Here is a 26,212-nt window from a genome sequence, read left to right as displayed (position 1 = left end):
TTATGTGTAGCTGATGTTTGAGAAGATGGTTGGTCCTAGACATGAAAATTTAACATTTTATCCATTTATACCAAGCAGCTTCTGTGGCTGATCTTATCAATTACTTATGACATGCAGATGAATTGATTCATCTACAAAAAGAATTTGCACATGAATACAATGTTATTCAGAAAGTTCAAGTTCAAACTGATAAACATCCAAATTACTTGTCAGTTTAAGCTGCATAGTGCTTTTTTTATCTGATTAATTCATGCAATTAGGTGCATGTCATTTGTTTTCTCATTAGTGCTGACGTAATGCTACTCTACTCTAGTTCAATCCTCTTAACTTGGTAGGGCCTCAAATATATAATGTAAGTTTAACTTGAAATATGTGTAGATTTAATAGTTGGAATCATATCTAACCATTACGTATATCAACTGATTTACATCCAAATGTAAACATGAGCCAACCGATCCTGAAAGGTTTGAGATCATATTTATCCACCTGTGATCCATATTGAAGCTTTATGACCTTTTAGACTGGAAATTAAGTTTTGTATCTATCATCTATGTGGTTATGTCCCTTTAGTTTTTGGCTAACATGGTAGAATATATTATTGCCATGTTAACTATTGAATTTTCTTTTGACATTGTTTGTTGCTGCATTTCAAAATTTCTACAGAATAATGGTATTTGTTTCACAATTTTGATTTTTTCCTTTTTTATTATTATGCTTGAGTTATAACCGGCTGAAATGGTTCAAATTTGATTATTTCGATATGTTTGAATCTTATTGTCTATTTTAAATTTCAAATTTTTTGTGTTAGCTTATTGAGAATATGATAAAAAATATTCAAGATTATTTAAAAAAAAAAACAAGTTATTGATCAAGACGGAGAAAACCAAGAGGGAGAAAACCAAAATGCTGGTTGTTCTAGTCCAAAAGCTCTTGATGTTTTTTTTTTACTCGGATTCTCCACCTTTTAAGTGTTCAAAAATTCAAATTGTAGAAAGCATCGTGCATGATCCATGGGTGCGACATTCTATGTAAGAGATATCAGTAAATAAGAAAGATGAAGTTAGGCGAGCATATATTAATCATGGGTCATATTAGCACAAGCTTCATAGATATCTAGTGTCAGGTCTTTCAAATCATCGTTGTAAATTTCAAGCTTTATAGTTTTAAATATTTTCATGGTTAAAATATTCTCCCAAGACAAATAGTGCATCTTTGTTTTTCATGTTATCTTTTTAGTACCGCAAATTCAAATGACAGTTCATTTATTATTAAAGGATTTAGAGCTTGGAAGAGGGTAGGTGATAGTGAGAAAACATATGCAGTTCGTAGTCATGAGGGGTCAAGTCAAAATTCACCCTATAATATGAATATATAAGCATTTAATGACTTAAGTTGTCAAAGCAAATACATAGATAAAATAATTGAAAAGCAAAGTTCAGAGGTTGTTCATAACAACCGTTTGAGATTGAAGGCATTTATAGATGCAGTTCGTTAGTTGGCATTTCAAGCTTGTAGTTTTAGAGGCCATAACGAAAGTTCAAGTTCATTGAATCAAAGTACCTTTATTGAGTTTATCAAAACTTTAGCTAGTTATAATGATAGAGTTGCATAAGTTTTGGATAATGTCCCAAACAATGCTAAATATATATCACCAAGAATTCAGAAAGAAATTTTACATGTTTTTGCAAACAAAGTGAGAGCTCAAATTATAGAAAAAAAATTGGTGATGCTAAATATTGCATTACTATTGATGAAGTACGAGATCAGTCCAAAAGAGAGCAAATAGTTGTTGTTCTTAGATTTGTTAATAAGCAAAGTCAAGTTCAAGAGAGATTTTTAGATGTTGTGTTTGTGAGGAATACTACAACAGTTACTTTGAAGAATGCAATTTCTACTTTGTTGTCTCAACATAATTTTAGTATTCAAGATATACGAGGTCAAGAGTATGATAGTGCTAGTAATATGCGAGGTAAATGTAATAGATCGCAAGTATTAATTTTGAAAAAATGTCCTTATACATATTATGTTTATTGTTTTGCTCATAGATTATAACTTGCACTTGTTACAGCTTTAAAAAAAGTTGTCGATGTTCATAACTTTTTTAAACAATCAACATATATAACTAATGTTGTTAACGCAAACAGTAAACATAATGATGAATTGTATGAAGCTCGAACAAATGAAATTGCATTTAGAATTGCTATAGATGAACTTGAAACAAAAAATAGACTTAATCAAATTGGATCACTGCAGTGACCTGGTCATAGTAGATGAGGATCTCATGTGTGTAATTTGATAAAAATATTCGATGCAACATGTGTAGTATTAGAAAATTTGAGAGACAATGGATCAACATATCAAATATGGGGTAAAGGTAATTTAGCTTACAACATGATTACATCATTTGACTTTGTATTTATTTTGCACTTGGTATAAGAAATTTTAAGATAAAGTGACACATGATATCCCTATTAAAGATATGGATGTCCAATATTTTGTTAGAGGATCACGTTATCGTTGTGAACATAATTTTATTATAGTAAGACATCATTATCATGTTGATATTTTTGTTGCTGCCATTGATTCCCAGTTAGTAGAGTTGAATAGTAGATTCAATGAGAATCAACATTCAACTCTGGAGATCAATATGAGTCATTTATTGTACAAGATGCATACACTCTTATAAAAAAAATTTTGTCTTGAAGGTTTTCTAGACTCAAATTTTATAGGTTTAAGAATGATATTTGTCATCATCCAAGTTTTCAAATTTTAAATATACTATCAAATGTCTCTCAAGCATTGATACGTAATAGAAAAAGTGAATGATATCATTACATATACAAGTTGCTTAGTCTCATTCTAACGCTTCATGCTTTCGTTGCAACCATAGAAAGGACATTCTTTGCTATAAAACTTATTAAAACAAGGTTGCGTAACAAAATAGAGGATGAATTCCTTGCAGATTGTCTACTTTTGTATTGAGAAACAAATTGTTCAAATGTTTTGATTCAAATAATATTATTGATGTCTTTTATAAGATGAAAAGTAGTAGAAGCACAACTGCAATAGGTAAAGTATTCAGTTGCATCCTTTTTATGTTATTTTTATTTGAGTCATTATTTGGTTTCAATAATAAATGATGTAGTTTTTATTTACATTTTGTTGTGCAGGTGAATGAATGATGATATGTAACTATTTTCAATAAAAACAAAGGTGAAAATTGATTGTGTTACCTAGAAGGAATACAAAATTACTTGTTATAGGTAACATTCATATTTTTGTTTTGGAATTTATAGATGTACTTATTTGCTACATTTTGGGGTGTATTATTTGTATGTCTACCTTATACTCACACCTACATCACTACAATAGAAATAGAGCACAAACATATCGCACTTTGTGCTAATGACACATGCAATTATTAAAATGTGTCGTAGGACATGTCGCACTTTATGTTCATGACATGAACAATTGTATACTATATATGTTCACTTCTACTACACTATGATTTGCAAATACTTTGGAAAGTGTGTGAGTATATATATATATATATCGTTTAGTTCAGTCTTAAGGTTTATTATATTCTGCAAAATAAGGAGTCTTTATGCCCCCTCTCCCCCGTTGAGCACTTGCAAAAACCCTAGGCTACCGCCTCAAAGCCTCTCTCTGCACGGGAAGGAATGTGTTGTGCTTGCATACCACACTAAACAGTAACAAAAAATGGGTCTAGATAAAATAAAACAAAAGATCCAAATGGCTGAGTGAAATGATCCAAAGCCCTAACTAAGCCTACTTTGCTCGTGAAGGGCTTAACATTTCCCACCTTTGCCCTTTAGTCATGCAAGAGGACCTCTCAACTTACTCCCTCTATTCATATTTATAACTATGTTGGTGTACCTTTTGGGCCACTGTCATTCTCCCTAGGTTGAAAAGAATGCTTCTCGACAAATTCAAGACATCATTATATGCAAAATGATTAGAAATATTGAAGATATTTGATATGTTACAATGACATGGCAAATCAATCAAGTATACTTTTGGAAAAGATTGAAATGGTCCCTTTGAGAGTATGATTTTTTTTTTTGTGGTAACAAAGTAAACCCCTACAGCTTTCACTCGTTTCCCTACAATTCGACATCTTAGTTGCTTAGCATGAAACAATGATCTCCATCATCATTGTCAATGTGATTGGAGAGTTTCATGACTTTGCAATACAGAAATGATCTCCTTATAAGACAGCATTAGAGGTTCGAGCATAATTGTTACAACTGGCTCAAAACCTGCTCCCAATTCGTTCAACAGCAAAAAATACCTTCATATGCTCACTTGCAGGTTTCCCAAAGACTAGTCATAGTGGAACTCGATTAGGCAGCCATCTCACTTTCGAGCTCTATACCATAAAGGAAAAGGTAGGCCAATTGACATATGATTTGTGAGTCATCATTTATGGTAATGAATGGCCTATACAGCCTACACAGATTAGGATCAGATACATGATCTAAATAAATTTGAATTCGAAAAAATAAACAAATCTTATCTCTATCAGTTGTTACATAATCATCTAGCATTGTGAATATGCTCCTTTCCGGTGAGTAGGAGAAAATCCAACTGCTAAGTGAAAGTCAAAGCTTACCCCTCCTCCCCCCTCCCCTCCCCCCCGGTGCCCCCCACAAAAAAATTGCATATGTATAATCTCATTTCACAACACTAAAAATTGATGCCACTAGAAAGTAGTTGCCTACCAGCCCCCATCATGACTATGCACCAATTCTCACGCTCTTCTTTGCTTGAATTATGCATAATGGCTTCTGATTACAATGGATAAATGATGAATCTTCTCCTTGATCGATGCAGTGCACATCCACTTAATGTTTGAGGTCTTTAATCTACGTGCTTTCAATGCAAATGTACGCCAACAAAGTGAAAAAAATTCAATGCAAGAAAAGTTTTTCTTTGTTCTTTTGATGAAAATCTTTTCTAACAATCAAATGGGCATCGGTAGTCCCAAGTAAGATCTGTTTGAAATATTAATTGCATTTCCTAGTATCTTGATCAACTCACTCTTGTTAGCTACCGCAGAGGGAAAGGGAGTTCGGGGGCTATCTTTTTATGTTACTGATCTCTCAAAACACGCCTTTTTATACTACCTTGGATCTTAGATCCGAGGCTAGCAAATGCAACCTTACGGCCCATTTGATAGCCATGGATCTCAGATTCAACTCAAATCTAGTTGAGAAATCCATGATATTATCAAACAATGATTTTAGCATCCATGGATTTCATAACCAAAACCCTCCGCCGCTGCAAAGGTTTCGAGTTTGAAACCCTCGGCCATCATTGAGGGCTTAAGAGGGTTGAAACCCTTTCCTTTTGGCTGTAAAAGCCCTCTGGCCAAGAAAAGAGGGATTCAAAACAGTTGTCCGGCCACCGCTCCTCCCACCGATCAGCTTCCCCGCTGGTCGGATGGCTGTACATGAGAAACAAAGAAAAAAAAAAACAATGAAATGAAAAGCTAATGAAAGTCAAAACCAAACATGGCTTCCTTAGCGTCAGATTTTAATAACTTCTGATCTTAGTTCCGAGCATTCAAAATCAACCCTTACATCTAAGAACCAAGGGCATCAACACAACCAATAGCCTTGGTTCTTAGATTCAAGATTGTATAAAAAGGTGTACTTTAATAGGTCCTCAGTTTAAGCAAACTAAGATCTCAATAGCATGGATTTTAAATTCATTCTACATGTTAAAAACCATTAGATATGAGTAGTCTGATCTTAAATCCGTAGATCTGAGATCTTAAGATCTTAGATCACCCTGAATTTGAGATCCGCAATAAAACAAACACAACCTTAATAAAAAACTTTGCGAGTCTAAGTCAGTAGAACATACACGATTATATTTAATTTTTTTAAACTTTGGAGAGTGATAAATACTTCTCAAGGTGACATCTTTTGACTTGTTGTCGCGATGGGTGTTAGTTAGTCATGGGCAAAAGCTTGTACCTCTATTCAGAAAAGTTGAAATTGTGAGGTCAATTTATGAGTTCAAGTAGGTTTGCAAGTTAAAATTTCAAAAATCACAATGCAACACTTAGCGATAAATAAATACTTCTTAACTTTTTGTTGTTATTAAAAATCCACACATAAGTTTTGCAACACTAATTAAAAAAAGAAATAACATTTTCGGTTATGTTTTATAACATCAAAAATCGAAGTACGTGGACCTTTTACCTCCTGATAAGGACACAGCTGTGGACCTCGGTGACAAGGGAGGAGATGGGAGTCAACATCTAAATTTCTCGCTTCCTAACAAATCATGACCTGTTTCGCAGCTTCCGCCCAAAGCGGGATTGACATATAATTAATAAGGTAAAACATATGGAGCGCACGACCATCTGCCATCCCGGCGCCTTGTAGCAGTACAAGAAAGCGGCAAAATGTTTTTGGTTTCTATTTGGGAAGCTGGCGTTAGGCTCACACTTCTGTTCAAACTTTATTAAATGCAGTTAATTGAAATTAGAAGCTGCTTTCCTGTGTGGGGTGAAGATCAGAAGGGTTGGTTGATTTTCAAGGGAGAACTGAGAAGGATATTGAAGGTCCCTCTGTGGGGGTTTGCAGAAAGAAAGCTCAAAGATGAAAGAAGGTTGGCTTAAGTGGTTCAGGAGCAGGCGGCTACGCCTAATTCTCATGTCCTTCATCTGCACCACCCTTGTCATTTGGGCATGGGAGAAGACATCCGGCGTTGCTCCAGAAATTCTAATGGAAATGCTATCTCCAAGTTAGTTTTTCTCGTTCCATTCTTTTGTTTCTTTTGTTCCACAAATAAACTACCTTCTGAATTTCACACCACGTACCGACTTCTCTTTCTCTCTCTCTCTCTCTCTCTTGCGTTTGTGTTGCAGAGGACACAAACCTGTTGGGTGAGGCTCCGTTTGTGGAGGAAAAGGGGGTCGACCTGAACACAAGTTCAGAATCGTCTATTTGGGGTGTGAATTCTACTGTTTCAGAGAAGAACAGAGATCTGGACTTTGATGATGATAGCGGTCAATCCCGGGTCTCTGCACGGGAAACTGCACAGAAAGAGCCAGTGACAAAGAGCAAACAAAACAGTCAAGGTGGCACCCTTTTCTTTCTTAGCTAACATTCTTCTAATCCTCAGATGCTTGATTGGGTCTCATTCATCGTTGTCCGGTGATGGAACAGATTGCGACTATAGGAAAGGGAAATGGGTACTGGACAAAAAAAAGCCCCTCTATTCTGGCTTTGGTTGCAAGCGGTGGCTGTCACCGATGTGGGCGTGCCGGCTAACTCAACGACTGGATTTCGCTTACGAGTCCTTAAGATGGCAGCCAAAGAGTTGCGAACTGCCAAATTTTGAAGCGGACTCCTTCTTGAGGAAGTTCGTGCCCTTCTCCTTCAGTTTCTTTAGCTCACGATTATTGTGTTTGGTTAACTCAAATCTCTAGTTTTCACCTTTCGTATGAATGTTCTGGAAGTTCTGATATGCTATAATGCTAGCAAGCGAGGTTTTAGATGTTTAATCCTTTCCCCTAGAGATAAATGTCGCATCATTTGACGTGCTAGTAACAATGTTTCAAGACTTCAGTTGATTTCACTTAGTGTATTTGCAAAGGCATCTACATTGAGCTCATGGTGATCCTAATTGAGCATCTGAGCGTTTTCTCGCTTCTCTGCTTAAATGAAATGTAGGAGGAACAGCCACGGTCCATTTTAGTCCACAATTTGTGATAATTTCTGCTGTATTCCCTTTGATTGTGCTAATAAATGTGGTTCAGGATGGCCAACAAGACGATTGCAATGGTGGGTGATTCTCTGGGTAGGCAGCAATTTCAATCCCTCATGTGCATGATCACCAGAGGTGAGGAGAGATCAGATGTTGAAGATGTTGGCTGGGAATATGGGCTGATCATACCCCGTGGAGCAATACGCCCTGAAGGTTGGGCTTATCGCTTCCCAGATACTAACACTACCGTTCTCTTTTACTGGTCAGCTAGCCTTTGCGAACTGGAACCCCTTAAGCAGCAGAAATCTAAGCGTCAAACTGACTTGGCCATGCATCTAGATCGACCAGTTAAGTTTCTAAGGCAGTATCTTCATCGGTTTGATGTTTTAATTCTTAACACTGGACACCATTGGAACAGTGGCAAATTGCAAGCTAATCGGTGGATCATGTACATGAACGGTACGCCAATTGCGAACAATAGCTTAACAGAAATAGCTTATGCTAAGAACCTTACAGTTCATAGTGTTGTTAAATGGCTTGATTCACAACTCCCACATCACCCACAGCTGAAAGCCTTCTTTAGAACCCTCTCTCCCAGGCACTTCTTCAATGGGGAGTGGAATACGGGCGGGACCTGTGACAATACAGTTCCTTTATCTGGAGGAAGCAGGGTCCTGCAAACGAAGTCTAGTGATCCAGTTGCTGAGAGTGCCGTCAGAGGAACAAGAGTCAGGCTCTTTGACATTACTGGCTTGTCATCCCTTAGAGATGAGGGTCACATATCTAGATATAGCATAAAAGCCACTCCAGGAGTGCAGGATTGCCTGCATTGGTGTCTCCCAGGTATTCCGGATGCATGGAATGAAATCTTTGCTACATTGATATAAATTTAAATTCTTCTGACGTTCTTTTAGAAGCTCTGAAAAGGTGTATTCACATATAAAGCTATATATTGTATATATCGTTCATGGACCAAGCACTAGCGCCAGAATGAAGTTCGTCATGTTAGAGCTTCTTGTTGGGAAATCTGAGCTTCTTGTGGTTTCCTTTTACTGAGGTTACATTTTCTGGGCCATTTCTCCATGCCCATTGAGGGCTTGTGGGCATCAAGCTGCTATCTTCTGAAGGTTAAAACAGTGCTTGTTGTGACTAGATTGATGATTTCTGATTCTCAACTGAAGCTCACCTCTGACAGATGTTACTGCCTAGAAGATGCATTTTTGGGCGCCATATGAATTTCCACTCAACAGATTTGCCAACGTCCTCTTGGCAATTTTCTTTCAAGTCTTTTCTTGCCAGAAGAGGTTGATTGCTGATAGAGAGGAGAACTTCTCATATGGCTGCCGATGACATCTGGAGCATATTATACATGTCTAGGTCTTCTTGCTCTTCTCTAATGTTGGCATAACAGCATTTTGTAATTGATTAATATGTGTGTTTTCATTTTTTAATGGATTAAATCTACATATCTTTGCTCTCTAGTTTATCATCTTATTTGAAAGCATCTAATGCCAATTGGTGGATGCATCTCATACAAGCTGTTGTATTTGGTCTTTAAGCTGAATTTCAAATATGTTGAACCAGATATGCTTTCTCTTGTAGCTTGAAGAATACTAAATGCTTAAGTCAGTTAAAGTAAATGAGGGGGTTCCATAATGGAATAATGAATGTCCGAACGTCTTCCCCTTCGTACAAATTTTGCTTGTTCGACAGTAAGTGTCATATGATATAGAGCATTTTATGTTGAGTTGCCAAGGGAGTTGTCCCAAGTTGACTTCTCTTTCTTTCTTAGGTCACAACTCGACATCAGAAAGCATGTGATATCCAAAGATCGTTTTTGTCTTCTTTATTCTCCTCTAGCGTCTGGGTATTTCATTGTCTGCTTTTATGATAAGAAAAATGAGTAGCTCAGATTTAATCCTGCTCTTCTTGTGTACTTCTTCTTTCTAGGGAAAGGCTTCCAATTAGGTATTTGCTGTTCTCCAATTTGAAGGTGCATTGGCATTTTCTTAGTTGCAGATTGAAATTGAGTGGGCAAACCATGACATAACTTGGTGACCTTTGCATACCAGAATTTGTGATCTTGTCCTGACTTTACCCGCTCTCTGCTGATGTATCCAAGTCGTTTTGGTATCTTTAAGCAGTTATTTTTACTTTTCCCTTCATAACTGAGCATTGAGAAAATTATCAATATCAGCTGTGTTTGAGGTTGTAACAGCAATAACTGAGCTGCAAGAAGAGTTCTATGCACCTTTCTTAGGGATTGATGAACTTAAGGCCTTAACGTTGAAGGAGGCCAAGAATTCAACCCAGCGGCAGCCTGCAAGGTAAAGATAAAATGGAGGAGGAGGAGAGGAGGCAGAAAACCAGGAGAAGAAAGTACAAGGGATTAACATAAATATCGTCTGTTTGGTGGGAGGGGTTCCTCCACAGAATTCTTCTAATTCTCAAATCTCAACGCCCTGCCAAGCCTCTCTTCGGAGCAACTCGGTTTTGATCTTCACTCCAAGGTGGAACTCAAACTCCACACGAATTTCTGTGAAATTGTGGACAACAGGAACAAACTCAGCCTTTGAAGAGAAGCATTTCATCCACATAATGAATATACCAGCTCCAAATCCAGCAGCCTTAAGGGCTAAAACCTCAAAAATCTTAACAGTAAACATCGGTTTTTAAGACAGATTCCATGTTAATGCCCTGTGATATCACCTGATGATGGTATAATGGAAGGTCCACGGCTTGAGAACTGGTAGAGCCAGAGAACCAAGAATAAGAAGAAAAGCTAGGGGAAGGGCTAGTTCCCATCAAGAAAGCCTTGATAACTTTAATTTCTGAAACCGAATTTCATTAATAAGCACCGACAGAGATTATTGGTTGGATGCAACCTATGTAAAGGCTCGGATCTTCAATGCAGTTTCTAAGTTCCAATCGATTGTGTATAGACTTGGCTGGATTCATTTCAAAGCAAAAATTGGTTGGACGTATGGCTAACACGGACCGATGGAGTCGATAATCTCATGGGCTACAACGATTCAGTTTTGAATGGTCTGTCCTTGACGCGGTAGCAGCTTCGTTTGAGAAACAAAAAGACTCAAGATGCCTGGTATTTGTCCACCGAGATTTCTTTAATAAGCTTATACAATCACCAGAAAGGTTATGCAAGTAGAGTCTTCAATTCGAAAAGAAAAAAGCGAGTATCTAGGGTTCAAAATTTCACTTGATATTGTCAATACTACATTATTTTGCGTTTCTTGAAAAATAAATGTCAAAAAGCATTTCTGATATCCGCATTGAAAATATCTCTAAACGCCTCATAAAGATTTAAAATTTTCTGCTACGGGAACCTCTCTTCATCAGGCAAGGTGACCGCTCTAGAAACATGCATGGAAATCACTGGGAAAGGGAAAATAAAAGTAACCTTTCAAGAGGGAAAACACCAGTGAGCCCAAACCATCAAGACTTGTGAGTACTCAGTACAGCACTATGGAACAGTTCAAGCTGCAGACTATCAGTGTTGATAAGTGGTGTAGGGTCTTCAACATAAAATAAGCATCCCAACTATTATAGATATGTGATTATTAATTGCGGAACTTCTCCATTTATCAACCTTCAATGATCAGTGCTTCTCCCAATCAATAATGGACAAGGCAACCTCTGGGTCTGACTCTGATTTTTCTTTTTATCTCTAGAACTTCTGGCTTTGGACTTATCTTTCTCCTAATTTAATGTTCAATAGTGAAGAACAGATGAGAGTTGCAGATCTTGAATTGTTGAGCAGAAGGTTGTCAAGGGCTTGATACTTTAGCTTTGCAGCCTAGCTCAAAATAGGCTGCAAATCTAAGGTTTCGAGCTGTTGGCAACTTGGTCCAAGTGTAACCTCTAACCATGCAGAGTTGGATGAATCTATCTTCCACAGGCATAAAAATTCAAGAAGGCGAGGCTACGTAACTTGAGTTTGGCACGGTTAGAGGCTTCTATTCTCGCTATATATTTACTTTGTGGTCTCACTTATCTAAGAAGATGCATTTACTCTGTCTCTGTGGGGAGGATTTACTGTCATTGAAAAGAAACTGTCAACCATCGGAGAATTGTGCCTTAATGGAGAGTTGCAGAGAAGATAAGATGAAGAAAAGATCTCCACAGGGGCATTAGTCACTCGAGTTTCAACCGCCAAATATGAAATAAGTAGTTCCAAAACAAGACCCATTTCCACATGTTTTTATCCACCTGTGCTCGGAACATCATCGCCTGAATCATCTCAAATACCGCCAAATGTGGCCATTCACAGTTCTGACATACCGACAAGAATATGGACCTCACGTACGTAGATCTGAATCAGCAGGAGCCCATTTCAAAACAAATTGACTTATAAATCATGGAATGAACTAGGCCATTTCAAAACAAATTGACTTATAAATCATGGAATGAACTAGGCCATTTCAAAACAAATTGACTTATAAATCATGGAATAACCCAGATCATTTCAAAACAAATTGACTTGTAAATCATGGAATGAACTAGGTCATATGCAATTCGAGGGGTATGGTTCAAACAGGTGGGTTGAGATGTGTAATATGTGGCACGTCTTCGATTCAACCTGGAAGGAGATCTACATGCAAGTTGAAGCATGTGTAGGAGTGGAGGCAGGGGGGCCAGCACGAGCCATGGCCTCCCCTCATGTTTTTAAAAGTTAAAAAATTGCATAAAAATTTTAATCTAACCTATAGAAAAAATTTGAAAAACTTCGCCCCTGACCATGTGAAGATTTTGATACCACACAGCTCTAGACCCTACGGCAAGGAGGGAAGGGGGCAGGGGTTCAGCTCTGACTCAAGCGGTAGCATTAATCCTCCTGCTCACCTGAACTAGGACAGGTGCTGTTTAACCGATCACATTAGATCATATTATCCATCCACCTTGATAGTAATCAACAGTCTGCAACAAAAGCAAGGGGTCGTTATTTGAGCACCATTGTTGGTGGTGTACTCATCTGGGGCCAAGAAAAATTACTGTCAGTGGGCCAAGAAACGTTTTATCTTCTGCTTGAACTGAGCAGAAGTTACAGTGCTTGCTGTTAGACTACCAACACAGTAATATACATGTGAGCTCTACCAAGTACGTTGAGAGCCACCCAACAGTATTCAGTCCGTTCTGAGTGCCTAGATTCTGCCTCTAGTGGGCCTCAGTGAATGGATAGAACAGAAGGCAAAGAGGCTAAATTCCTCTTGAAATGCCGTAAGGGTTTGAGGCGCTGGTTCGGCCAGCAGGAGGCCAGTCTTTGGTGAAGATGGACATATACCAGGACCATGGGGAGCCAGAGAGAATGCCACTCACTTCAAAGTGGCTTCCCCTATATATAGAAAATTTAAAAGAAAAAAATCCCTTCAAGTTGAAGATAGGTTTGTGGTCATCAACTAGTCTCTAGGTAGCAAAAGGGTGAGCTAGTAGTGACTTCATTAGGCGCGTACTTCAGTACTGAGTGGCTAAATATAGGGTGGTGATTGCATATTATGTTAAAAAGAGCTAACAAATCGTTTAATTAAAAAGGCATTTGAGATGTTGTGTCGCTTCACACATAGTTTAAAGAAGAAAAAAAAGGTCGTGTTTAGATGATACTCTCTCAAAAAAGGTGTTTACTAAAATCAGTAACTATTTTTTTAAAAATTGGTTTGGGTGTATGGATGACACATCCAAAATACTTTTTTTTTTTTTGAATAACTTGATGATAGGGTTAAGGTTATGCAATTACTTTTGAAAGCCAGGTCTGTTCAAAACTCAATTTGAAAAAAAGTTGGTTTTGGTGTCACCCAATCCTTCTAAAAACAGAGGTTTTGGAGTGCCATCTAAATGCTACCATAAAGTCTCAGAGATGTAGCATGTCTGGTCGAGCAGGTAGGTTTATTTGATTTCTATGAGTACTATACTTTTAGATGATGCATTCATGGAGATGGGTTCTCTCTCTCTCTCTCTTTTTGTGGCTCGTTGACATGTATATGGCTTATGAACGGTAGCTGGCTATGGCAGCTCATATTCAGGGAGAGGCAGACTACTCCTGTACTCAACTCAAGTAGCTGAACTTTGAAAGTCTAGAAGAGCCCTGTGTTACTGTGTAGGGGAGGAGGAGAGCACGCAGACAAAGGCATCAGGCCGTTTGTCTTAAAAGAGTTGCAGCCATCGCTACCAGCCTTTGAATAATGGCGGTGGCTGTATGGACAGGCATCAGGAGGTGAATGCAAGTAGTCAACTTCTTAGCCAGCATGGTCCCTCTCCTCTCCTCTCCTCTCCTCTGCCAAGGAAACTTTCTCTCTCCACTTTGTCCTCTTCCTGCAGTACAGGTACTGCCAAGTGTTTTAGCTCCATAGAGTCATAGACAACCCTATCGCCCCAATTTTAGTAAACAGATCGACATCCTCTCTCTCTCTAGACTGAAAGATCAGATTTTCTTTTCTTAGGCGTAGTATTTGTTGAGTAATTTAATGGAGGGATTAAATGCAAAGCTAGCTAACGCAGAAGACGAGAAAGGAGAGAAAATGCAAAGCAGAGCAATGCCTAATGATGATGACTGATGAAGCTAGAGGCTGCTGCAGTCTGAGAGAAAAAAGGGCTTTTGCCTTCTGCCTTGCGCCTTCTTTTTCCCCTTTTCTCGTCACCACCTCCATCATCTTTCTTGGTGGTGGTCCAAAGGAGGGAGCGGACAGCGGCCATGCCCAGAAAAAAGGCTTGCCGTTATCTCTTCTCTGCATCTGCCAAGACAAAAGCATTCATTGCTATAAAAACTGACCAAACCAGGCCCTTTTCTGGCCGCGCGTGTTGCATTCCCATCTTCACCACAACAAAAGTGCGAGTACGAGAATACTGTTAGATCTCATTCAATTTCTTTGTATGGTTTTGTGCTTACACATTCAAACCATGGATTCAGGATCTTGGTTGCTGCCAAATGCCAGCCAAAACAAGGTTTTTGAATCACATCTACCAAGGCGCTGCGCCAATCTCTGTTCTCCTTCCTGCTTGACAGTATTGGACCACCTACCAGTTACTTTTTCACTTTCTTTTTCTCTCTAATCTCTTGTTCTTTTCTCTCTCTCAAATTAATAATGACCTCTGTCTGTTTTTGTTTGATTTCACCTCCAAAGATACTTCAAATATGTACCAAAATCATGGACCCATAACGAGGTCGAGATTTGAGACCCCACTGATGAATAGTGGGGGCCTAGAAGTGATCCCTATCATCTTCCTCTATCTTGTCATCCCTTTCAAAATCTCATCATTTCAATTTGTTCTGGTCGCTTTGAATCTCAAAGCCGTCGCAGGACGATTACTGATATCAAATGAAACGGTCCCCAACTCAAAATTCTTTTCGTAAAAAGGCAGGAGGAACTGTTTTCAGAAAACCATCGTCTCAAGTCAGGCTCTTGAGGTTGAAAATCCAATCTCTTTAGGCGAAGAAGTTGATCAGATATGCAAAGTCATTCACAGAAAAGCTTTTGAGTTTCTTGGACTTGGTGGGCATTAAAACAAAGTAGGCAGTGAAGATAAAGGAAGATGATGCTTGCAAGTAGTTAGACGCTTTCATGCCAACGAGATAATGATGTGATAAAAACCAAGTCGTTTGTTCTGGAGTCACTTTTTGGCATCACTCTTTGCCACTCACTTCCCGTGTGTGATCGAGCCCATGTGATCTTGCTTCCTTCAGGACCCACGTTGAGTTGGCCAAAATGCCTCCAACTTTTGCCATCTAAATGATGAGGAAGAAGCTATCACATTCACCGCCTTTTGTGCTATTCTATCAACTCAGCTGTGACACTTGTTGTAAAGCTGATTATGTCTCAATCAAAACGCGAGGTGGACGACGCTGGCTGTCCTCCCAATGGAATTCAAAAATATTTCAGGAAATATCGAGAAATTAGTTTTTTATTCATCTCTTTTATCGATATCATCATCGACACCCTCATCCGATGATCCCCTGTCAATCAATTATCACCAGAATCCAGAAAAAACAGTACATCAAAATCAAGAATAATAACCCGTATCGATAGGAAAACAGAATCAATTTAGAACGAGAAAAAGATTCTACATAAAATAAACTACTAATCCCTGTCAGAAGATTATCAAAAGTTGGATAACTTATAGTTGGTAGCATTTTATACCCTTCTACAATAAGGAACATGCCACTGCATCAATGTACCTTCGATCTGCACCATTAATAAATGCACCAGAGACAGCTAACCTCTCAATCTTCATTAACATCGTTAAACTCAATATAATTGTTGCATAAACTCTAGAGAGAGAATACGTGTCAATCTTCATTAACATCGTTAAACTCAATATAATTGCTGCATAAACCCTAGAGAGAGAAGACATGTTTGTCCTTTCTTCTTTTTTAACCGACGCATTTCGACCAAATTCATCATTATTTAGGGGCGAATAGGCTGTCCATTTGCAGGCCCTCGTGAACTGTGATGACAAGATGCTAACCAGCTCGTGCGAGAAGGAAAGGAGAAAGGTCTCCTACATCTCACCATCTGTAGAAATCTAAAGTTATAAACCATATCGTGCTTCTCTGTAGCAGATTTGGTCTGCCGCTCCTCCTTCCCTTTCCCTGTACACATCCATTCATATATAATATATAATAAGGGGCATTCTTCCTGTTCATGCCGTCTGCTCACCTCAATTCTTTTCCCCTCCCCAACCCCAACACGTTCTCGATGTCTAGTTCGAAGCCATGCAAAATATCCCAACCTCTTTCCTTCTTAATCTTCTCGTGCTGCTTGTTTTTGTTTCTGGTGATTCCTTCTGCTCTGTCACAGGCAGACATCTCTGCTCCCATGGAAACAGGCGAGAGAGACTCTCTTTACTCTGTGATACAATCCTTGGTTGGCAAGTCTTGGAACGGCAGCGACCTCTTCCCGGATCCCTGCGGCTGGACTCCCATTGAAGGCATATCCTGCGACCTCTACGGCGACTTCTGGTATGTCACTGCCATGAGCGTCGGCCCCGTCCATGACAACTCCCTGCAGTGTGCCGAAGCAGCGGCTATCTCCACCACTCTCTTCCGACTGAAGCACCTCAAATCTCTGTCTTTCTTCAGTTGCTTCACCTCGTGGAACCATCCGCAGGCCATCCCCACCACCAACTGGGAATCACTGTCCCATTCCCTCGAAACGCTTGAGTTTCGCCGGAATCCGTGGTTGATGGGTGAGATCCCTGCAAGTCTCGGCGGCCTGAAGAAGCTTAACTCGTTGGTGTTGTCGGAAAACGCTTTGGAAGGGGCGGTGCCGGCAAGTTTGGGTGGTGTGGCAGCTCTGAAAAGGCTGGTGCTTGCACGGAACAAGCTTAGTGGGCAGGTGCCAACTGAGTTGGGGATGTTGAAGGATCTGCTGATACTCGACCTGAGCAACAACAGGCTCTCCGGGGAGTTGCCGTCTACGATTGGTGGGCTCGGCTCTCTTCTCAAGCTGGATTTGAGCAGCAATTCCCTTTCTGGGATGCTGCCGGATCAACTCGGGGGAATGAAAAACTTGACTCTCTTGGACCTCAGGAACAACAGTTTCTCTGGAGGTTTGCCTGCTTCACTTGGGGAGTTGAGCCTTCTCGAGGAGATGCTTGTGGGCAGCAACCCTCTCGTTAATGGCTGCCTTTCTGTGCCTTGGAACAAGCTATGGAGCTTGGTCACTCTCGACGTCTCTGCCTCTAAATGTGTGGGGAGTATTCCTGAATCACTCACAGGGCTAAAGAAACTCAGGTTCCTCGCTCTCAACGACAATAGTTTCATAGGTGGATTGCCATCAAAACTGGCAGAGATGCCTGCTGTGAGTGGTATGTATCTCGATGGGAACAACCTCTCTGGGATGCTGGATTTCCCTCAGGAGTTCTTTCAGAGGTTGGGAAGGAAATTGGTAGTGTGGGGGAACTCCAACCTCTGCTACCCACCAAAGTTGCCGAAGAGTTTTGCGCCTTATGGAGTGCCTCCCTGCAAGGCAGGAACTTTGATGGAAAATTACTCAAAGCATCAGCTTGCGGAGCGCCCAAATCTCCCCGCCAGTAGTGGATCTGGTGTGGCCTTGAGGAAAGGGTGTTGGTATCTTTTGTTCTGGTTTACTGTTCTGATTATGTTAATCTGATGTATGATCAGGAACATTAGAATTAAGAATGTATAGAAAACTATTACAGTAGATTGATATAAGAAATTTTTTTTTTTTTCGTTTCCCTCTTGTGGGCATGCTTGTTTTCGTTTTCAGTAAGTCGATGCTCCATCATGGTTTGAACCTCGAAACTGAAGAGTAATGGCGACGATAGACGTTATTGGTGGATTTTGGGGGCTTGGTGGAAGGAGGAATTTGTTTGCCGGGAAATGTGCAAGGAACACAAGAAGGGCATGGCGGGAGAGGACTGCGTCGGCTCAGCTGTCAGCTCATCTGTGAGCAAGGGGCGAGGGACACGACTGTCCTCATTATTTGGATTCGCTGGTGCCTGCTGCGGGCATTCAATGGCGGTGGTGACTTGTTATGGGTCAAAACGGGAACCTCCTTTTCTGTCTCTCTACCTCTCTCTTTCTCCTGCCTCTCAGGTCCCATGTCCCAAAGCTTTCTCCTTGGCTAGAGCGTTGGACTCGATACTCTTTCAACCTGATTAAATTCTGCTGGTGATTTGGACTTCTACTATCACTTTTGAGTTCAATTTAAGAGATCAATAGTCTGTGCACTTCTTGGGTGTTAAATTATGAAGTTAATAAATCTAGAATTTCATTCTTAGGGCGCTGTTTTTTGGCATAAACTGGTAGGCATATATCTGATAAGCGCAGCTTGCTTATTAAGAATAAGATAAAGAAGGCCTAATGTTGTAAGTAAGCTTAATGGTCAGCTTAAGTTAGTCATCAAATGAAGCAGCTGTATATTCCAGATGCATTATTGGTGATGTTTGGATGATATGTGTGTTGTCAAGAATCCGGCGGCCTTGCTCTTAGGACTTTAAAAAGCAAATGGGACAAGGGTTCTGAGCCGGGCCAGATGGCCATTTGCAGCTTCGGCTAATCGGTGATCCTGCCCCGTCAACTTCAAGTACCAGTCCTGGCACAGCCGATAGTGTGCTCGTTGGCCCATATTTTAGGTCCCGCCAATCTAATTCGGGTATATATATATATATATATATATATATATATATATATATTGCTTAATACGAATCTTAAGTACAACCTCTTAGCTAAGGGCAATGTGCACATGTAGGCATTGGAAGAACTTTATTTTACTCCCCCAAAAGGTGAGCACTCCCTTATTCCATAAATCTGAGAACTGAATCCAACTCAGGTACCGATCAACATACATGCTAGGAGCAGGTGTGCGCCAGAATACAGCAATGGAAGAAGAGAACTGCTACAAGATGTTAGATTAGACGAATCGTAAGATTCACATATAATCATCTCCAAGGTACTGTTCATAAAATGTCACATATATAGTACCTCACATCTTCAACTTATACAACTGAAACAAAGCATGAAATTCAAAATTCAAGCATGGGTAGCTGCAGGCCACCATCTTATATACTGTACCTCACTCAAATCCATATGACATTTATATATGAGAGAGATTTTTAGTGCTTTGCGCTTCTATAAAACAAAGATGGGTGGTTCCCACAGCCCTAGATACGTCTTGCTTTCCATAGGATGCAGATGCATGTTCTCATCAAATATGGCGAGGTACTCCACCGGCTAGATAATGTTTTCATAGGAGGAAACGGACAAGTAACCCATAGCCCATACTTGCCTACTTTCTCAATTATTAATCTCTCCCAAGGCTACTACAACTATACGTGCTTATTTCCGGCATGGCTTGCGCATAAAATTAAATTTTTATGCGGTTAAGTGCTTAAACCATTATAACTAGGGATGTCAATACATCAGATTTGGATTGGATATCGAATAGATCTGCTTCAAAAAAACTCAGGTATAAAAAAAAAAAAATTAACATCCAGTTAAGAAATGAGATTAGATTCAAATATAAGAAATTACATCTAATTGGATTTGGATTCAGATTGAATTTAGTTCTAATCCTATCATTTGAGATTTGGTTCTTACCGTATCAACATATTGTAATGTCGTTTGGGTTTGGGTCAAAAGTTGGATTTGGACTCAAATATGAACTTATGAGTTAAAAGTTGGATTTGGTTTCAAATATGAACTTAACAATCAGATTTCGATCTAATTGAGATGGTAAGTTCAGATTAAGATATATGGTATAGAGGTTTTTCATCATATTTCAATATGAATTCAAATCCGAATATGTGAATGTCCAAAAGAACCAAAACCAACTAGGTAAATGAGCGTTTTCCAGAAACTTCATTAAATATTTGTGAGGGTTTATTGGGCGAGGATTTGCTGCATACCTTGCTGGCGTCTAGGGATGTTCAATGAGTTCAAACAACTCGGGCTCGACTTGTAAGTTATACGAGTCTGATTTCGAGCTTAATTGATAACTCAAGTTTGTAAATGAGTTGAGTTGAGTTGGATGAACTCGACTCGATTAGACTCGTTTAACACTACTTAGAATGGCTTTGAAAAAATGTGAAAGTTTTAAGCATAAAATATGTATTAAGGGAGACGAGCTTAAACTAGTTGAGCTCGAGCTTGGACTCAGTTAAGAGAGTTGAGCACAAGCTCACCTCACAAAGCTCAAGCCGAACTATATGTAACTCGAGTCGAGTTCGAGCTGGCTGAGTTTGAGCTCGGCTCACTCATTGTACATCCCTACTGACGTCAACATATTCTGGGGATCCGGTGGTCAGGAAAGTCACCGGAGGTTTGGGAGGCAGTTGTTTACTTCCAAATGGTGGCAGAATGGCATGAAGGCTCCACTTCATTCGTAGGTTCTGATAGTTGAGAGCGTTGGCAATCAGGATATGCGTGACTGGTTGGACTTAGTTTCTTGCACAAACCTCACATCTTTTTTTTTTTTTTTTGGTATGTTGATTCTGTTAGTGCATATGAAAGGAAGCTCTGTCATCATTCCAATCTCTCGTTTATCTCCTTGTATATCTGTGGAAAGATTTTTCCAGCAACAAACTGTCGTTATCATATCTTTGGATATAGGAGCAACAGGGCAAGAATCTCGTCTTACCATTTTGTTCTGTTACCATTTTTTTTTCATAATTCCCTAATTTCCAGGGACCATAATATGTAAAGGGAGATTGGGCTGTATCTTGTAACTCTTTAAATAGAGTTCGTTGCTACTTGAACAAGATAAGAAAATAAGAGAGAAAAACAGAGCTTCCTCTGGTTAGTGGATGTAGGCTCTTAATGCCGAACCACATAAATAATGAGAGAGATGAAGCATTCAAGGGAGCCAAGTCCACCGAACATCAAAATGGTGCCCTGAAAATTACATCCAGCCCTCTCAATGGTGCAAACTGTTTGAGTTGGACCTGCTTGCTTGTTTCTTAGTGGAAGTTCAAAGGCATGACATATCAACGGAAAAATCAAACTCCAGCCACTACAGATCCCAATTACGATGAATGGGAATCAGAAAATGACATGGTCATGGCGTGGCTGCTCAACTTCATGGAACCATCCATAGCAAATCTGTTCACATATCAAGGCACTGCACACGGAATATGGGAAGCTGTGAAGGAACTTTACACTGAGCAAAATAGCCTTGCTCAAGTATACTAGACACAATGCGAAATTGCCAACCTCATTCTCCATGACCAAGATGTGCAGGTACAGTGGAAGACTCAAGAGCCTATATGATGAACTCCTTCAATATCCACCAGCGACCTCTGATCCTGTCATTTATAAGCAGCGATTTGAAGAAGATCAAATTTTTAAAGTACTCCCTGGATTGAGTAAGGACTATGAGGCCTTAAGGACTCATATCCTCAATACTATAACGCAGCCAAAATTTAATGTTGTTTGTCAAATGATTCAGAAAGAGATGCCAAGGCGAACGGTCATAAGCGTCCCCCCAAAGTGGAAGAAAGTCAAGAAAAAATGGCCTATCTTTCACAATCAGGCCCTACTCAATGCATTTAAAGGAACTACTCAAACACACAGAAAATCCGAGCAAACTTAAGTGCACTCACTGCAAGAAATTAGGTCACATGCATGAACGCTACTGGGAACTTGTGGGGTGACCAGGAAAGGAAAAATGATCTTCTTCAATCTCAGACAAAGATGTCAACCTTGCAAATTTTGTCACCAAAGATAACCTAGAGAATTCCTGGATAGTAGATTCTGGTGCTACTGATCACATGACTAATGATCCCACAAGACTTACCGACCTAAATAGGGACCTTCATTGATCTGTTTTTTCTGCAGATTGGTCTTCTATAGAAGTTGCAGGCATTGGTAAAACAGCATTCTTCGAGAAAAATATTAGTTCAGCTTTACTTGTTCCTAAACTTGTTGTCAATCTCATGTCAATTAGCAAAATTACTTAAGATTATGACTGTTTTGTTGTTTTCTCCAGGAAGGATGTAACGTTTCAGGACGTGAGCACGAAGAAGGTGATTAGTAAGTGCCAACGACTTGGTGATCTCTACACTTTGGATGCCAATAGTTTGAATTTTTTCACGAAATCAAAATCGACTCAAAGGACAAATTATCAAATTTGGCACGCACAATTAGGACACACATGCAATCGGAACTTCAGTCACATCATCCCGTCTCTCACTATAGATAATAATAAGGCTTGTGATGCATGCAAATTCGTCAAGTTCACACGCCTCCCTTTCTAGCCGACTCATGAAAGGTCTACAAATGCTTTTGATCTCATTCACTCGGATATTTGGGGGCCTGCTCCAGAGGACTCTCATACTGGTTTTAAGTTTTATGTCTCTTTTATTGATGATATGATTCGTGTAACCTGGTTTTATTTTTTCAAAAATAAGACGTGCCAAAAATTGTTGAAGAATTTTATGCTCTCATTTTTATTCAACTAAAATTAAAATGCTTTGTTCTGACAATGGTGGTGAATATGTTAATGATGCTTTGAAAAATTTTATGAGGAAGCATGGGATACAGCCTCAATACACTTGTGCTGGGATGCCCCAGCAAAATGGCATTAAGGAAAGAAAAAACCAGCAGCTGTTAAATATTGCATGAGCTCTTATGATGCACATGAATGTGCCACAGATTTTTTAGAGCAAAGCCATTGGGATAAGCATGTTATATATTTAATCAGGTCCCAAACTCTATCATAGAAAGAAAAATTCCTCTTGAACTTCTTCTCAACAAACCTCTATCACTTAAACAGCTCAAGGTGTTTGGGCGCAAATGTTTCATACATGTGAAAAAATATTTGGAAATAAATTTCAGTGACGTGCCATCAAATGTACATTCATGGGCTACTTAAGCAAGAAGAGGGGTTCTCGCTGCTTTGATCCTCTTTCCAAACATATGATTGTATCACGGGATGTAAATTTCTATGAAAATAATTTTTTTTTCTGACAGTAGTTGCAAATAGGAGGAGGTCAGTAACAGAAATTCTTCTAAAAATAATGATGATGGTACTCTGCATCTGCTAGCTGACATCTTCACGAGCCAAACACTTATGTGCTAACCGGAAATCGCTCACTTCCCTAGTAACATCAGCAATCATGAAAACCTCATTTTGAAAGAGGATGACACACCTAACAACATTGAACCTCAACCGGGAGTAAGACGTTCTTCTAGAGTGACACGGCCTCCATCCAAGTTAAGTGACTATTACACTTATCAGCTGAAAGTATTCATTCAGTAGATAAATATCTATCTCTTGAAGCTCTTTCGGATAATTACAAGTCATAAATCTTTGCCACTTATGGTCATCAAGAGCCAAGAAACTTTAATGAAGCTTGTGTAGATTCACAGTGGAAGACAACCATGTAAGAAGAAATCAAAGCTCTTGAAAAGAACCATGCATGGGGCCTTGTTTCTCAACCGGATGGAAAGAAACTAGTGGGATGTAAATGGATTTACAAAATAAAGTTCAAAAGCAATGGGGAAGTGGAGCGATGTAAGGCTCGCCTCGTTGCAAAGGGGTTCACACAAACCGAGGGAATCGATTACAATGAAACTTTTGCCTCGGTAGTAAAAATGAATTTAGTTAGAGCTCTTCTTGCAGGAGCATCTACAAAAAGATGGAATTTTCTTCCATTAGATGTTAAAAATGTTTTTCTCCATTGTGAATTGGAAGAAGAAGTCTATATGGAAGTGCCACAAGGAGTTAGCTGCCGACCTGGACATGTTTGCAAAACTTAGCAAAGCACTATATAGACTGAAACAATCTCCATGTGCCTGGTTTGCTCGTCTAAAGACTGTCCTTATCAAATATGGATTTCAGCCAAGCTCTGCTGCTTACACCATGTTCACATTCACCAGAAATTCCAAGGTAACCATCTTGCTTGTACGTTGATGATATCATAATTACTAGAGACGACTCTGAAATCATGCAGGCTATAAAAATACATTTAAATACCAAATTTGAAATCAAAGATCTTGGATTACTGTGATACTTCCTTGGAATAGAAGTGGCTCACTCATGAGTATTTATATGTCAATGCAAATACACGATTGATCTCTTGGAAGAAACTGGATATCTAGGCGCTAAACCCGTAGACACGCCCTTTGAGATGAACTACAAGCTAAGGAAAGAAGTTGGTGATGTTGTTAAAAACAAAGAAAGTTTCCAAATCCAAAAATTAGTAGGTGAGCTTATATATTTGACAGTCACTCGGTCTGACATTATGTATGCCGTCAGTGTTATTAGCCAATTCATGCACTAGCCAAGATCCAACCATATTGAAGCTGCTCACCGGATTTTAAGGCACTTAAAGGGGATACCGGGAAAGGGAATCCTAATGAGACGCGATCAAACTCTTCACGTTACTGGTTTTTGTGATGCGGACTGGGCTGTAGGGCTGCACACGAGCCGAGTCGAGCTCGAGCTCGCCCAGCTCGAACTCGACTCGGCTCGAAAAGCTCGAGCTCGAACTCGAACTCGAACTCGAGTCGAGTTCCTAACACGAGCTCAAGCTCGACTCGACTATACATAGTCGAGTTCGAGCTCGGCTCGTTTAACTCGTTTAACGTTTAATTATTAAACCAATAGTCGAGCTCAACTCGTTTAACTCGTTTAGTCGAGCTTGACTCGTTTAACGTTTAAGAATTAAACCAATAGTCGAGCTCGACTCGTTTAACTCGTTTACTGAATCAAACCAATTGTATTACTGCTAACAGTTTCATCAAAAAGATATATAAAACCACCTGGCATTAATTATGTTCAGATTGTCAACAATTTTTGAAATACATTATACATACAAGCAATGACTGTATCAAGTTCGAGATCACAGCAAGAACAATCTGAGGGGCATAGTGGAAAATTTCAAGTTCGTGATACATTATACATACAAGCAATGACTGCAAACATACAAGCAATGACTGCAAACACCACCTCATGTTGATCTTTCTCAGACCTGTCAGGTCACCAAATTCATCAGGGAAGCTACTGATGGTTGCACAGTCAGACACATCAAAAAATCTGAGGCTCTTTAGTTTGATAATCTCACATAATCCAGGAGGTAGACGCACCAAATTACTGCAATAGTCAATCTTGAGTTCTGTGAGCTCTGGAAACATGTCTGCAATATTCAGTCCTGAATGGCAATTGGCCTCATCAACGTCACAAAAGAACAGTGATGATTTGCAACAATTAGACTTGGCAGAATACATGGCCAAGTCTCTTAGTAGATCATGCTGAAAAACAAACAGGTCATTGAAGATACCATCCTCAACAGCATCATTCCTACATGAATCACATTTTTATCAGAAATATAAACCAATATGGGGTTTATCGAAGACATGCAGACAATCCAACATTTATCGACCTTGATTTCATACCTCATTTGTATTTTGCATGGCTGATCATTGCAGCCTGACCAATCAAAAGAATGAAGTTCGGAAAACAGTAATAGGGAAGGTTAAATTCAAACCAGTTGGACGGGTAAAGAATTTTGGCAACCTGTTACCATGTTACGACACTTACATATGTGACTACTTGCATAAAACAAGATGGGTTCAAATGCTATGAACTTCCACCATTCACTAAGCAATCAGAAAAAAAAGGAGCAAAACTGAATGCAAATTGTGAAGGGTTCAAAGAAAACAAAGCAAATTTCATAGACAAAAAAATGTTAAGCTAAATGTGATTGTTCTCAAGATAATATTCTAGCAAGAAAAAACTAATTCACTGAAGGCAGGGGTGGATGTCAGCATTTTTTGAATCTCTGGTGAGATTATCTGATATTGAGTAGCTTAAGCTGCAATGTGAAGAGAATGCTGCTGCCATAGAGAAAGAGCTGCCACAGCCAGGGAGAGAGCTGCCGCCACCGGAGATGTTACTGTCACTGCCAGACTGCTCACCAAAGGGAGGGGCGGACACATCGTTTTCTGGTGAGAGTTTTTGAAGTTGAGCAGTTTGAGCTGCAACGAGAAGAGGCAGCA

At 39.5% G+C, this 26,212-nt stretch overlaps 2 protein-coding genes across 2 annotated transcripts; both read left to right on the top strand.

The window, feature by feature from the left end:
• Positions 1 to 6,391: 6,391 nt before the first annotated feature.
• Positions 6,392 to 9,336, top strand: LOC116263388 (protein trichome birefringence-like 14). The gene is made up of 4 exons (XM_031643120.2): positions 6,392 to 6,777; positions 6,902 to 7,114; positions 7,203 to 7,398; positions 7,796 to 9,336. The coding sequence occupies exons 1-4, from the start codon at positions 6,633 to 6,635 to the stop codon at positions 8,628 to 8,630; spliced, it is 1,389 nt and encodes a 462-aa protein (XP_031498980.1). The 5' UTR covers positions 6,392 to 6,632; the 3' UTR covers positions 8,631 to 9,336.
• Positions 9,337 to 15,972: 6,636 nt separating this feature from the next.
• Positions 15,973 to 18,494, top strand: LOC116261715 (piriformospora indica-insensitive protein 2-like). The gene has a single exon (XM_031640529.2). It carries the CDS (start codon positions 16,395 to 16,397, stop codon positions 17,862 to 17,864), a length of 1,470 nt encoding a protein of 489 aa, XP_031496389.1. The 5' UTR covers positions 15,973 to 16,394; the 3' UTR covers positions 17,865 to 18,494.
• Positions 18,495 to 26,212: the final 7,718 nt, after the last annotated feature.

The sequence above is a fragment of the Nymphaea colorata genome, chromosome 10 (assembly GCF_008831285.2).
Source record: "Nymphaea colorata isolate Beijing-Zhang1983 chromosome 10, ASM883128v2, whole genome shotgun sequence".
Lineage (NCBI taxonomy): Eukaryota > Viridiplantae > Streptophyta > Magnoliopsida > Nymphaeales > Nymphaeaceae > Nymphaea > Nymphaea colorata.
This window is presented reverse-complemented; position numbering and strand designations above follow the sequence as displayed.

What these genes read in the sequence shown, in the direction of transcription:
- LOC116263388 (XM_031643120.2), top strand. Translation starts at nt 6,633, where the DNA reads ATGAAAGAAGGTTGGCTTAAGTGGTTCAGGAGCAGGCGGCTACGCCTA. An exon ending in AATGGAAATGCTATCTCCAA is followed by an intron (nt 6,778 to 6,901) that starts GTTAGTTTTTCT and finishes TTTGTGTTGCAG; the next exon opens with AGGACACAAACCTGTTGGGT. An exon ending in GCGGACTCCTTCTTGAGGAA is followed by an intron (nt 7,399 to 7,795) that starts GTTCGTGCCCTT and finishes AATGTGGTTCAG; the next exon opens with GATGGCCAACAAGACGATTG.
- LOC116261715 (XM_031640529.2), top strand. Translation starts at nt 16,395, where the DNA reads ATGCCGTCTGCTCACCTCAATTCTTTTCCCCTCCCCAACCCCAACACG.